The sequence below is a fragment of the Pongo abelii genome, chromosome 1 (assembly GCF_028885655.2).
Source record: "Pongo abelii isolate AG06213 chromosome 1, NHGRI_mPonAbe1-v2.0_pri, whole genome shotgun sequence".
NCBI classification, from domain to species: Eukaryota; Metazoa; Chordata; class Mammalia; order Primates; family Hominidae; genus Pongo; species Pongo abelii.
Genome location: NC_071985.2, coordinates 216,181,379 through 216,195,498, shown reverse-complemented (window position 1 = coordinate 216,195,498; position 14,120 = coordinate 216,181,379). Strand labels below are relative to the sequence as shown.

The 14,120-nt window shown below is 51.0% G+C and overlaps 1 protein-coding gene across 1 annotated transcript in view; it reads left to right on the top strand.

Moving 5' to 3' along the window:
- PADI6 (peptidyl arginine deiminase 6) overlaps positions 1-14,120 on the top strand; it is a 29,473-nt gene that overhangs the window by 5,543 nt on the left and 9,810 nt on the right. Inside the window, exons 4-8 of the mRNA XM_009234463.3 lie at positions 2,216-2,283; positions 3,344-3,461; positions 4,257-4,382; positions 10,692-10,870; positions 11,087-11,190. Coding sequence (XP_009232738.3) covers positions 2,216-2,283; positions 3,344-3,461; positions 4,257-4,382; positions 10,692-10,870; positions 11,087-11,190 — 595 coding nt within the window. The remainder of the gene's footprint in view (positions 1-2,215; positions 2,284-3,343; positions 3,462-4,256; positions 4,383-10,691; positions 10,871-11,086; positions 11,191-14,120) is intronic.

The window sequence follows — 14,120 nt, the reverse complement described above, 5'->3', positions numbered from 1 at the left end:
TTTGTCCCCCTGCTTCCAGTCAATGAAGTGTCTCAGGCTCAGGAGGCTGGACATGTGGCTCTAATGTCACCTATGGACAGGCTGCTCCCACAAACCCGACTTGGATATTGCCTACCCAGCATGATCGCTTGGGTGTCTGACAGATGTCTGAAATGCAAATGGATTCTCTCTACTCCTGAAAACCTGTTTTTCTAGTAGTCCCTCCATCACAGTAGGGGGTAGCTCCATCCTTCTAGTGTAAACCTTGGCATCACCTGACTCTTCTTACCCCACAGCAGTCTGAATCTTGTGTTACCTGATGTTTCGCCAGAATCCAGCAACTAGCACTCCCAGTGTGCTCACCCTGGCTCGAGCCCCCATCCTCTCACCTGGGTCACAGCCCAGACCTTCCAGTGGGGTTCATGCTGTCAACCTTACCCTTCTGACTAAGACCTCTATCCTTGATCCAGCAGCCAGAGTGGTACATCTTTAAGTGGAATATTGGATAACGCTTTCCAACTGCTTCCATGTTGCCTGGATTAAAGCCAAAGTCGCTGCCCACGAAACTACACGAGTAACCCTGCACTGCCTCTGTCTTTACCACCTGTGAATCTTCCCCCTGGGTCATCCTGCTCATTCAGCTGTGGGTAGTGTTGGCCACTCTTTAACACTTGGCCTTGCTGCCTTGGGCATCCTATTTCCCCTAATGGCTCTTACCCTAGATGTTAAGCCAGATTTTCTTGCCTCCTTCAGGTCTCTTTTCGTAAACTTGGGCTTCCTTGATCATCTAAAACTGAAACACCCCCGCTCCATTCCTTCTCCCATATCCCTCAGTGCTTATTGCCATCAAACATGACTTACCTGCTTGCCCCACCCCTGGTGCACACATACGTGCTCATGTAAGCTCTAAGGAGATGAGGTCTCTGTCTTGTACGCTGCTAGATCCCTAGGACCTGGGGCAGCCCCATTCGCAGTGGGCATCTGGTCCCTGAGCATCTGCTGGCCAGGTGCTGATGACATAACAGCAAACAAGTCCTGTGTTCGTGGCCCTGATGTTCCAGTTGGGAATCAGCATGTCAAATAACGAGCTGTGAACAAAAGACCACACTAGAGCCATGTGGTTGTCCCTTGTGTGGTGGAAGGGATGGGAGGTGGTATGCTAAGGTGGCAGGACAGTCCCTATGACAGTACCTGGGCAAAAGCCTAGATCCTTAAGTGTGTTGTTTTTGTTTTTTGTTTTTTGTTTTTGTTTTTTGAGATGGAGCCTCACTCTGTCACCCAGGCTGGAGTGCAGTGGTACGATCTCTGCTCACTGCAATCTCCACCTCCTGGGTTCAGGTGATTCTCCTGCCTCAGCCTCCTGAGTAGCTGGAACTACAGGCACCTGCCACCACACCTGGCCAATTTTTGTATTTTTTGTAGAGACAAGGTTTTGCCATGTTGCTCAGTCTGGTCTTGAACTCCTGACCTCAGGTGATCTGCCTGCCTCAGCCTCCCAAAGTGCTGGGGTTACAGGCATGAGCCACCGTGCCCAGCTAATCCTTAAGTTTTAAAGGGGCTTAGAATTGTCATGTATTGAACTTTTCTTTTTTTTTAAGACAGAATCTTGCTCTGTCACCCAGGCTAGAGTATAGTGGTCTGATCTCAGCTCACTGCAACCTCCACCTCCCAAGCTCAAGTGACACTCCTGCCTTGGCCTCCCAAGAGGCTGGTACTACAGGTGCCCTCCACCATGCCCAGCTAATTTTGGTATCTTTAGTAGAGATGAGATTTCGCCATGTTGCCCAGGCTGGTCTCGAACTCCTGACCTTAAGTGATCCAGCCACCTCAGTCTCCAAAGCGTTGGGATTATAGGATTGAGCCACTGTGCCCGGCCACATTAAGCCTTTCCTATGTCTTGGAGCACAAAGCTTTCCAGGAGGCTAGAGAGGTAGACTTTGCAAGTAAGAATCACTTGGGTAGAGGCTGAAAGGCATGAGATGGCATGAGGACCATGATGGGCTTGTTTTGTGAGTTCCCGGAGGTTTGGGGTAGACATGTGACTACTTGGGCCTCTCCAGGCTTGCTGATATGAAGCTGTCACCTTTGAGGATGGTTTCTGCTTCTAAGCTGATAGCATGCCAGAAAGGCTGCATGCCCTGATGCCAGCCTTGGGCAGCCCCGCAGGGGATAACCTATAACTGAGGTTCCATCTGGCAGGTCTAGGTGGCTGGGACACCCTTTTCTTCTTTTTCAGAGGTCTCTCTAGAGGTAGACATCTACCGCAATGGGCAAGTTGAGATGTCAAGTGACAAACAGGCTAAGGTGAGTCTGCCAGCAAAAGGGGGCAGGGAAGGGGCCCTATAAGCCAAATCTGCCCACAGCCTCACTTGATCTAACCTTCCTAGTGTCTAGCCCAACTCCTGTAACATAGCTGGAGGATTAGATACGTGGAGGGGAGGGGGAAACCAAACTGTCATGGTACAAGTCAGAGCTGATTAAATTCCTTTTCTTTTGTGGGGTGTTTTTTTTTGTTTTGTTTTTTTTGTTGTTGTTTTTGATGGAGTTTCTCTCTGTCACCCAGGCTGCAGTGCTAGTGGCATGATCTTAGCTCACTGCAACCTCTGCCTCCCAGGTTCAAGTAATTCTCCTGCCTCAGCCTCCTGAGCAGCTGGGGTTACAAGTGTGTGCCACCACACCTGGCTAACTTTTTTTGAGACGGAGTCTCGCTCTGTTGTCCAGGCTGGAGTGCAGTGGCACGATCTTGTCTCACTGCAAGCTCCATCTCCCAGGTTCACGCCATTCTCCTGCCTCAGCCTCCCGAGTAGCTGGGGCTATAGCTGCCCGTCACCATGCCTGGCTAATTTTTTTTGTATTTTTAGTAGAGACGGGGTTTCACTGTGTTAGCCAGGATGGTCTCGAACTCCTGACCTCCAGTGGTCCACCTGCCTTGGCCTCCCAAAGCACTGGGATCAAAACTGATTAAATTTCTAGCTCACTTTAAAAAAAAAAAAAAAACTAGAATGTCTGACAACTCTAGGCTCATGTCCTACCCTGGTTGTGGAATCTGTTAGATGAGAGGATTAGCTGCTGCTGCCAGGTGGCACATCTCTTTTCCAGTTTGCCTCGGTCCCTGATTCTCGGACCCTGAAATAGGAGGAAGGTAACTGGTAACCCCGAACCTAGCTTCTTTCCCTTCCTCTTAGCCTCCTTACCTGACATTACCTTCCTGTGCCTACAGATTCTCAACCTCACCGGTCCTGTTCCATGGGTCCCTGTGACCCTGGAGAAAGGCTTGGCTGGGCCCCTCTGCTATGAGTTGCATCCAAGAAGCAGAAGATTTATTTGGCTCCTTCCTGAGCCAATGTTCCCATCTCATTTGCAGAAAAAATGGATCTGGGGTCCCAGCGGTTGGGGTGCCATCCTGCTTGTGAATTGCAACCCTGCTGATGTGGGCCAGCAACTTGAGGACAAGAAAACCAAGAAAGTGATCTTTTCAGAGGGTAGGACCTCAGACTGTCTCTGCCTTTCCTTCTTGGTCTCTTTGCCGCCCTGCTTCTCAGCAAATACGGATTCCAGACTAATTTTCTCCACCCCACCCCCCACACCCTCTTCCCCAGTCCCCATGCCTGGGCTGATCAAATCTTTTGTCCTGGGTTGTAGATGTATAATTGGGAAGAGAGGTCATATGGCCCCATGCAAAGAGCATGGGTGGTTACTTATTTCCTAGCTGTGAACTTGAGCACACTAACTTCCCTGATCTTGTTTCCCTATTTGTAAAATGGGGATGATACAGTTGGCCTCCCAACTGTATCAGTTGGTTGATGGTTGACAAGACTAAATGAAGACAATAGGGGGGTATATGTGCTGCTTTCTAAAAAGCCTCTCATAGTCTGGGCCAGGAACCTTGGACTGTCTTGGGTAAAATTCGCCTTGGATCCTGACTTGTGGTTGGGACCAGGGTTCTGGGTCTTAGCAGTAGAATGGAATGTCTTGTTTCCTACTGAGGCTGGAGGTGAACCCTCACTGAACTGATCGAGGTAGGCCCTGTTCTGTTTGTGGGGACCATGGGGATAAACCCAATCCTCCCTCAAAAGGAGGCCCTGGGGTTTGCAGCTTGCCTGTAGCCACCTAGAACAAGCAGTGAAATGGTAATTCTTCGAGCCTGGGCCCTAGCAAAAGGCAGCAGGTCCTTAGTGCTCTGTTCAAACTCCCGGCCCCTCTCTACTGCTCCTCCCTCCACCCCTAGAGTGCTGGCCTCCAGACATTCCTTAACCTTTGCTTTGTCTTTTGCCCAGAAATAACGAATCTGTCCCAGATGACACTGAGTGTCCAAGGCCCCAATTGTATCTTAAAGAAATATCGGCTAGTCCTCCATACCTCCAAGGAAGAGTCGAAGAAGGCGAGAGTCTACTGGCCTCAAAGTGAGTGTTCTTGTGCCAACTCCAGCTTTGCCTGCTCTCGACGTGCCAGGAAAGTTGTGCCCACACCTCCTCCCAGCGAGGTCCCCAGCAGAAGTCTGCTGGAGACGTAGAGCTGCAGATGAGAGGCTGTTGTGGCTGTACTTGTGTTTCTAGGATTCTCTGGCTGCCACCTTCCCCATAGAGAAGTCTGTACTTACACTCATGTGTAAGTCTGTACACATGGGTGAGTTATTGCACCTCTAAGCCACTTTCTCCACTTGTAAAATGGGGGTAGCTGTGCCTTCCCTGCGGGCTAGAAGAGAAGAGAAGAGACATACTAGCTGAAACAGTAGCTATTGCCTTACACAGATTAGATCACATCTCCCAATGACTCCTCTCAGGAGAATCCATCTTCACTCTAAACCAAGATCCACTATGTTAAATTTCCAGAAATCTGAGACCAAAACCTCTGGAGTGGCAGCCATGGTAGCACCTGTATCCCAGCCACCATGCCATCCACCACCCATCTTCAGCCCTCCTCTCCTGGGAGGCAGGTAGCATACTCTAGTCTATAGATGGAGGGCTGGTTAGGAGGTAGACATGCCCAACTCCAGCAAAACAGCCTTGTGCATCTTTTGACTTCCCTGAACTGGCTCAGTACTTAGTGTACCTCTAAATCTCTCAATGAGAGCTAGCTCTCTGCTTCTGGAGGGACATGCCAGCATGCTTTTTTTTGGGTTTTGTTTTGTTTTTCCCCTTTGAGACAGGATCTAGCTCTGTACCCAGGATGGAGTGCGGTAGTGTGATCACAGCTCACTGTAGACTAGACTCAGCTTCCTGGACTCAAGCAGTCCTCCTACCTCAGACTCCCAAGTAGCTGGTATGACAGGTGTGTGCCACCACAACTGGCTAATTCGCTTTTCTTGTAGAGACAGGGTCTCACTTTGCCCAGACTGGTTTCAAACTCCTGGATGCAAACAATCCTCCTGCCTTGGCCTCGCAAAGTGCTGGGATTACAGGTGCGAGCTACTGCACCCGGCCCAACCTGCTACCTTCTTTTGTAAACCATGCTTAGCTTCAGCTAGGCAACGCAGGGAGCTCTGTGGTCTATACTGTGCCTGTTCTCGGAGGGCACCGTCTTTGTTGCCAGCATTGGAGAGTGTGCCCCTGACACTTCCTGGTCTGCACTCTGGGGCCTTGGCTCAGTCTCCTACTCCATCTCTTCTGCAGACCATAGGTCTCAGCTGGATTTCAAAGTAGCCTGGGATTAGCTAGAAAAGGTAGCCCAGCTTGGACGTGGCCATCTTACATGTGAGCTGGAGTGAGCCTAAGAAACCCAGGGGTCTAGGGTCTGGTTCAGGCCACAAGGGCTCCTCTGGCCCTGGGAGGCTACCAATGCTGAAGTAGGTGGATTAGGCCAGGTGGGCCTTGGAGTCCGCCAGTTCATGTAGCCTGCTAAGGATGCCATACTTCATCATGTGGATCATAGTGAACTACCAGTTTCTTTATTGAAAAAGCTTATTCAGGCTGGGCGTGGTGGCTCATGCCGGTAATCCCAACACTTGGGGAGGCCAAGGCAGACGGATCACCTGAGGTCAGGAGTTCGAGAACTGGCCAACATGGTGAAACCCTGTCTCTACTAAAAATACAAAAATTAGCTAGGCATGGTGGCGGGCATGCCCGCCAGCTACTCGAGAGGCTGAGGCAGGAGAATTGCTTGAACTCGAAAGGCAGAGGTTGCAGTGAGCCGAGATCATGCCACTGTACTCCAGCCTGAGTGAGACTCAAAAAAATAATTAAAAAAAAAAAAACTTATTCAACAATCTAGGGGCTGGGCATGGGGCTCATGCCTATAATCCCAACGCTTCGGGAGGCCAAGGCGGGCAGATCACCTGAGGTCAGGAGTTCGAGACCAGCCCGGCCAACATGGCAAAACCCCATCTCTACTAAAAAAATACAAAAGCTAGCTGGGCTTTGTGGCATATGCCTATAATCCCAACTACTCAGGAGGCCAAGGCAGGAGTGAACCTGGGAGGCAGAGGCTGCAGTGAGCCAACATTGCACCCACTGCACTCCAGCCTGGGTGACAGAGTGGGACTCTGTCTCAAAAAACGCTTACTCAACAATCTAGGGTAGGGCAACACAGCATGTTATGTCTTAACAAGCTCTCCAGTGACTCTGAAACATGCTAAAGCTTGAACCACAAAAAGATATAGCAAAAGAGTCTGAAAAGTTTGCAGAGGAATAGAAAGCCAAAATACAGGGTTCTAGAAACAGGCTGGGTGTGTGGTGGCTCACACCTGTAATCCCAGCACTTTGGGAGGCCAAGGCAGGAGGCTTACTTGGGCACAGGAGTTCAAGACCAGCCTTGGCAACACAGTTGAGACCTTGTCTCTAAGATAAGATTATTTTTATAAAGAAGCCTGGCCAGGCGTCGTGGTTCATGCCTTAATCCCAGTACTTTGAGAGAGACCAAGACTGATGGATCACTTGAGGTCAGGAGTTTGAGACCAGCCTGGCTAACATGGTAAAACCATCTGCTAAAAATACCAAAATTAGCTGGGTGTGGTAGCGCTAGCTTGTAATCCTAGCTACTCAGGAGACTGAGGCAGGAGGATCATGTGAACCCGGGAAGCAGAGGCTGCGGTGAACCAGCATTGTACCACTGCACTCCAGCCTGGGCAAAGTAAGTCAGTGGCCAACCCTGGCAAATGCTGTGGGATAGACTAAGATGCCCAAGCCCATAGTAAAGTCACAATCCTCAGAATGGCAGTCATCAGTGACCCTGATAAGAACAGTAAAAAGCCAGGTTGAAATGGGGAGGCACAGTAAATCTAGGCCATGGAAAGAATTCTCCGTAAAGGGAGATGTGTGGTGGTAATTACGGGGGCCGGCACGCAGTTGAGCATGTCTGAAGCTGGTAGTACACGGGCAGATGTATAGATGGAACTGATCCAACAGAGGTGGGGAAATGGATCCTAGAGGAAGATCTGAGAAGTTTGCAGAGGAATAGAAAGCCAGAAGACAAAACAGAAAACCAGAAGACAAGGTTCTAAACAGGCTGGGTGTGGTGGCTCACACCTGTAATCCCAGCACTTTGGGAGGCCAAGGCAGGAGGATCACCTTTAGGACTATGGAATACAGGTGAGTCTGTGGACAGGAATGAGATGATACTGTTTGAGTAGTGTTGGTGGCTTGCTCTGAGGTCTGGTCATAGCCTGAAATGAGGCCTTTCAGTGTGGTGGTTTTCTCCAGCTCCTCAGGTGCAAGAGTGAGCTTTAAAGACCTGGTGTGACCAGAATGGAGGTTTTCCAGGAAAGCAAACTAGAAAAAGGTGTGGGAGTGGACAGTATATATGAGAGGATATAGTGATGGGTTTTTGAGCTCTGAGAAGGGTCAAAGGGAAGTGAGGATGGAGGGTTGAGGATCGGTAGGAGGATCTGGGACTGAGGTTGGGGACTCGCTGGGGTGGGAACATAGGTGAGCTAAACGGATCGGAAGGTATTGTCTGCCTTGGAGGTGGCATCTAGTCTGGGTTATGATCATTGTAATGGATGTCTAAGGTGGTATAGAACCCAGGTTCATTGAAATAAGGTCAAAGAGAGATCAAAATGTCTGGATGTTCTAGTCTATTGTCAGATACCAGTGACACAACAGCAGTGGAGGCAAGTATGCTAGAACAATCCACAAAGGATGGAGAGGATGACATCGTCCCCAAAAGAAAGGGGTAGCTGGCATTATCTGATGGCCGGCACTTCACAAGAACTGGGATTCTTGAGGAATAGAGAAATGGCCTGGAAGTGCCAGTGAAGAACGAAGAAGGGTACCCACCTTCCTGTAAGTCCAGCAGTACATGGCAGGTAGGAAAAAGCAAACATCAGTGTTTGCTCTGTGCCCTGAGGATCCAGCTCTGGAAGAATAAACCATGTTACCTGCTCTCAGAGCCTGCTACAACAGATGGACAGACAGTCAAGGACCCAGCAGAGGCTGGAGGGAGCCCTTTAATATGCCCCCAGGGTGGGTAGGTAGAGTTTGAGGTAGCTAAGGCCTCCTGGGCAGCTCTGTGAGGACTGAGGGAAGGAAGGGCCTTCCAAGCAGAGGCAGCTGTTGTGTGTACCTGGGTCGCAGGGCTTCTGGCCTCCCCCATGCTTCTGTTTAATGGGGACAACAAATGCCTGCCTCAGAGTCCTGAGGATGTGAGCCCATGAGCCTGAAACACCTACCACAGCTCCCAGCAAAGATAGCCCACAGTGAAATGTTAGCTATGCTTCACAACAAACTATCTATGCGAGGGGCCCCCAGAGGGTCAACCACAGGACAGCCAGCCAGTAGGGGATTGTGGCAAACAGACTGTGACCCTCTTGCCTTCACTGCCTGGTGGTGAATCACCCTTGGATGGAATGGCCACAGGGAGCCCAGGTCCCCAGAACAGGAGCAGGCCCTAGGTGTGTAGCAGCTCTTGGGCTGGGTGCCATGGGCCAGCTGATGCTATAGCAGGTCAAGAGGGCTGTGTCTGCACTGGGAAGTTGCAGGGGTTCCTGGGGGAAGACTGCCTTGTCTGGTCTTGCCCCATGAGGCCTGGCTCAGGGCTGGCGAAGCATCTAGGTAGATGAGAAGCAGGAACTAGCACAGGAGTGGTCCCGGTGGGCCCAGTTCCCTCACAGCCAGCAGCAGGACTGAGGCCGGGCCTGTAACCAGCATCCCCATGGCCTCCAAGGAGGGGCTGCTGCAGAACTGCAGAGTCCATCGGGAGGGCTACTGGGGCTCTGACCCAGGGCAGCACCTAACCAGGGGCAGCCGTGGCCGCAGCCGCAGCCATCTGCTGGCACGTTGGAAGAGCTGGAGATGGAGGCAGCTGGCAGTGCCGTGCAGAAGGTCTGAGGATGCTATAGTTCCTGGATCTCTCGGGGTTCTGGTGGCCAAGGTAAATCTAGCTTAGGATTCCCTGAAATAAGAAGTCACCTGGAATCTTAAGCAGGAACAGCTATCATCAGGCCTACAGCTGCCACATCGGGCACAGATAAAGAAGACAGGCCAGGAAAGAGGAAGTTCTAGTGACCCAGGTAGGAGAAGTCAGGGTCATTTCTGACCTAGAAAATGGATGGACTTGGGCTGGGCACAGTGGCTTATGACTGTAATCCTAGCACTCTGGGAGGCTGAGGCAGGTGGATTGCCTGAGCTCAGGAGTTGGAGACTGGCCTGGGCAACGTGGTAAAAACCCCATCTCTACCAAAAATACAAAAAACTAGCTGGGCATGGTGGTGCACACCTATAGTCCCAGCTACTCAGGAAGCTGAGGCACAAGAATCGCTTGAACCCAGGAGATGGAGGTTGAAGTGAGCCGAGATAGCGCCGCTGCACTCTAGCCTGCTCAACAGAGCAGAACTCCACCTCAAAAAAAAAAAAAAAAAGATGGGGGGCCAGGCGTGGTAGCTCACACCTGTAATCCCAGCACTTTGGGAGGCCGAGGTGGGCAGATCACCAGGTCAGGAGATCGAGACCATCCTGGCTAACACGGTGAAACCCCGTCTCTACTAAAAATACAAAAAATTAGCTGGGCATGGTGGCGGGTGCCTGTAGTCCCAGCCACTTGGGAGGCTGAGGCAGAATGGCCAGAATCCAGGAGGCGGAGCTTGCAGTGAGCTGAGATTGCGCCACTGCACTCCAGCCTGGGCGACAGAGCAAGACTCCCTCTCAAAAACACCTTTAGGATCTAATTAGCAAACAACCACCACCACGTGTGGTCAACTTCCTTCTGCTCTCTTCTGTGCGTGGTTTTGTAGTTAATGACCTAAAACTAGGAGACAGGCTTAACATGTATAATCATAAGAACACTTGGTTTCTTTAGAAAACTTGATGGAGGCATAATCCATCCAATAAATGGTTCTCACTGACCTTTCTAGCATCAGTAAGTGATTTTTTTCAGATGAGGCTGCAGAGCCCAGCCTGGGACAGTTCCTCACCTTTAGGACTCTATGATATTATCACAGGAGTTGGATTCATGGGTCAAAATATAGAACCACCTACCTTGAGGCTTCACACCAGGCAGGAGCCTTGAAGGCATCATCACCTGAGCTCCAACTCCTGGCATGTAATAGGTCTTCAAGGAACACTGGTGAATAACTGGCCGTTGCTTGTGTATGAACATCTGGTTGTCTACCAAGCCCTGAATGCTAGAAACAGGGACGGCCGAGCCAGTTCAGCTCCAGCCCTCCTGGAACTCACAGCCTTGCCTCTGATATGAGGAATGAGCTGGTACCTTAACCATCAAATGTGGTGACCGGCACCAGGTTACTTCAGTGGCTGGTCCATCCCTTCTTTCTCTCCTAGAAGACAACTCCAGTACCTTTGAGTTGGTGCTGGGGCCCGGCCAGCATGCCTATACCTTGGCCCTCCTTGGGAGCCACTTGAAGGAGACTTTCTACGTTGAAGCTATAGCATTCCCGTCCGCTGAATTCTCAGGCCTCATCTCCTACTCTGTGTCCCTGGTGGAGGAGTCTCAAGACCCGGTATGTCCCCATAATAAATGGGTCCTTGGACTAGGATGCTCCGGTGGGGGAAAAGCCATCTCCTACAGTTGGGCAGAGCTCGAGGTTTGCTGGGAGAGCTGCAAAAGGCAGGTGGGGCCCAGCTGGGGGCCGGGCTGAACGGCTGGAACCCTGGGGGTAAGAGGCGGGCGAATAAATGTGGAAGCAGGTTGCTAACAGGACCTCGTCTTGTTGCAGTCGATTCCAGAGACTCTGCTGTACAAAGATACGGTGGTGTTCCGGGTGGCTCCCTGTGTTTTCATTCCCTGTACCCAGGTGCCTCTGGAGGTTTACCTGTGCAGGTAAGAGACCATCAGGCTGACTGTGCCAGGCGGTTCTCATAACTGGCACCCTCTTCTTTCTGTATGCAGGGCAGGGTGGGTAAAGATGACTAGGACCTCTCACCAGGAGAGTTGAAACCCTTCTGCCTGAGCTGTCTGGACCTGCCCCAAGACAGTCCAATACATGCCTGAATATTCCCAAAGCTGGGCATGGAACAGTGAATGAGACACTCCCCCCATTATGTGAGGGCCAAACGGCATGGTTTTAAACAGTACCAAGCGCTCTAAAGCAGGGTGAAAGATGGAGAGGTCAGGATGAAAAGCTGTCCCAGGGATGATGAGGCTCTTATGGAGCCAGAGAACAGGTGTGAGCCCAGGAAGGGGCGGTGTAGGGATGGGTGAAAGGAGCAGAGCCCTGTGGGCCCTGGGTGTTAGGATGAGGTATCTGGGGCCATACCTACTCTAAATACAGTGGTGAAAGCTTTCTGTCACCTGGATGCCCGCAGGAAGATGGTACTGCTCACCCACTGCCACTTAAGGGCCCAGGTTCCTTTCAGTCTTGTTATGCTTTCCCCTAGGGTGGCTGCCTCCTCTATGGAGGCTGGGTGCGCACATCCTAGGCCCAGGCCCAGGCCCCGGGAGGGGAGAAAGAGCCAAGATTTGGGTGCTGCAACCTATTGTTGCTGCTAGTGGTCTGGAAGTCACCTGAACCACTTCTCACATGCTAAAAGCCTGAACACGCACGGGGCCACGTCCAGCTTCAGGGAATCCAGGAACAGTCTCTAGCTATGTAGCCACATGCCTAGGGAGAAAAGGAGAAAGGATCCTGAAGGCAGAACCAGTAGGAAGCCAAGGGTTCTGTCTGCATGATCACTCTGGCCACATGGAAAGTCAGGTATAGATAAAAGGTGGGAGACCAGTCTAGACACAGCATGGCTCAAACTAGGGTGGCAGGAGCAGCCGTTAGAGTTGGGATTGGTCTGCAGGTAGGACACCCCCGCCCCACTAGCTCCACACCAGCCGCCTCCAGATGACTACCACCACATCGCCCTTTATTGCAAATTCCTTAGGTGATGGCTGTCTTTTTTGTTTTTTAGGTAGAAGGCAAAGGATAATGCTGATGGAATGCTCTAGCAGGGATAGGAATCACTAATAGGAAAAGGTGTACAGTGTGGTGGCTCACACCTTTGGGAGGCTGAGGCAGGAGGATCACCTGAGGGTCGGAAGTTCGAGACCAGCCTGGCCAACATGGTGAAACCCCGTCTCCACTAAAAATATAAAAATTAGCCAGATGTGGTGGTGCATGCCTGTAATCCCAGCTACTCAGTGAAGCTGAGGCAGGAGAATCGCTTGAACCCAGGAGACAGAGGTTGCAGTGAGCTGAAATAGCCCTACCGCCCTGCAAGCTGGGAAACAAGAGCAAAACTGTCTCAAAAAAAAAAACTGAAATTGCTGGGTGGTGTGGTGGCTCATGCCTGTAATCCCAGCACTTTGGGAGGCTGAGGCAGGTGGATCACCTGAGGTCAGGAGTTCAAGACCAGCCTGGTCAACATGGTAAAACCCCGTCTCTACTAAAAATACAAAAAAACAATTAGCTGGGCATGGTGGGTGCACCCCAGTAATCCCAGCTGCTCGGGAGGCTGAGGCAGGAGAATCTCTTGAACCCAGAAGGCGGAGGTTGCAGTGAGCCAAGATCGCACCACTGTATTCCAGCCTGGGTGACAGATAAGATTCCATCTCAAAAAAAAAAAAAAGACTTCTACCCGTCTTCCAGGCTCAGTGGGTGTAGAAGCCAGACAGCTCTTCCAGGGGAGGGCTGCTGGGGAGTGTGGTCCTCAGAGGAATAGCAGGCTTCAGGATTAGAAGGTAAAATCTCAGAAAGTCTGGGATTCTGCTGATGGCAGATACAAAAGACATAAAGCAGAGAGATGTGGTATCTCGAGTATTTGAAGACGGGTTTCTCACTCACAGGAGGCATCTACTTGTTCTTCGAGGTAACCCAAGTCTTCCATACAGTGTGATATTCAGGCATGGTTTGACTCCATATAGCTGCATGTGACCTGCAAGACTGAGCCGACACACCCTTCCCCCAGTAAGCCTCAGACTGTTCTAGACCTTGTCAGGCTGGTAGCTCCCTGTGGCTTTGCATAGACCCAAGAAATAGGTTCTTTGGAGCAGTAGCATAGATACTATGAATGTGCTATGCCAGTAGTTACATTGCTGTATTCTATTAGTAGTGACATGAGCTTTGGACCTGAAGCCAGACTACAGTCCCTATTTCAATATTTCTCAATACTAGGGCCTTGCTGACCTCCAACTTTTGAGGATCTGTTTGTTCCATTTGTTTAAGATAATTTATTATTATTTTTTTGAGATGGAGTCTCGCTCTCTTGCCCAGACTGGAGTGCAGTGGTGTGATCTTGGCTCACTGCAGCTTCCGCCTCCCGGGTTCCAGCAATTCTGCCTCAGACTCCCGAGTAGCTGGGATTACAGGCACGAGCCACCACGCCCAGCTAATTTCTGTATTTCTAGTAGAGATGGGGTTTCACCATGTTGGCCAGGATGGTCTCAAACTCCCAATCTCAGGTGATCCGCCTGCCTCGGCCTCCCAAAGTGCTAGGATTACAGGCTTGAGCCACCGTGTCCGGCCAGATGAGTGGTCTTAACATCAGCCTCACACACTGCTTGTTTCCCCTTCAAGGAAGGGGATGGCCACTGAGATCTGTGAGCCTGATGCTGTGCACAATGGCTTAAAGATCCCAGGGCTGAAGACCCACCCCATGCCACACATACAAAAATGACCACCAAGCATGGTGGCAGGTGTATAATCCCAGCTACTGTGGGGGGCTGAGGCAGGAAACTCACTTGAACCCAGGAGGCGGAGGTTGCAGTGAGTCAGATTATGCCATTGCACTCCAGCCTGGGTGACAGAACAAAAGGAAGGGTACTTG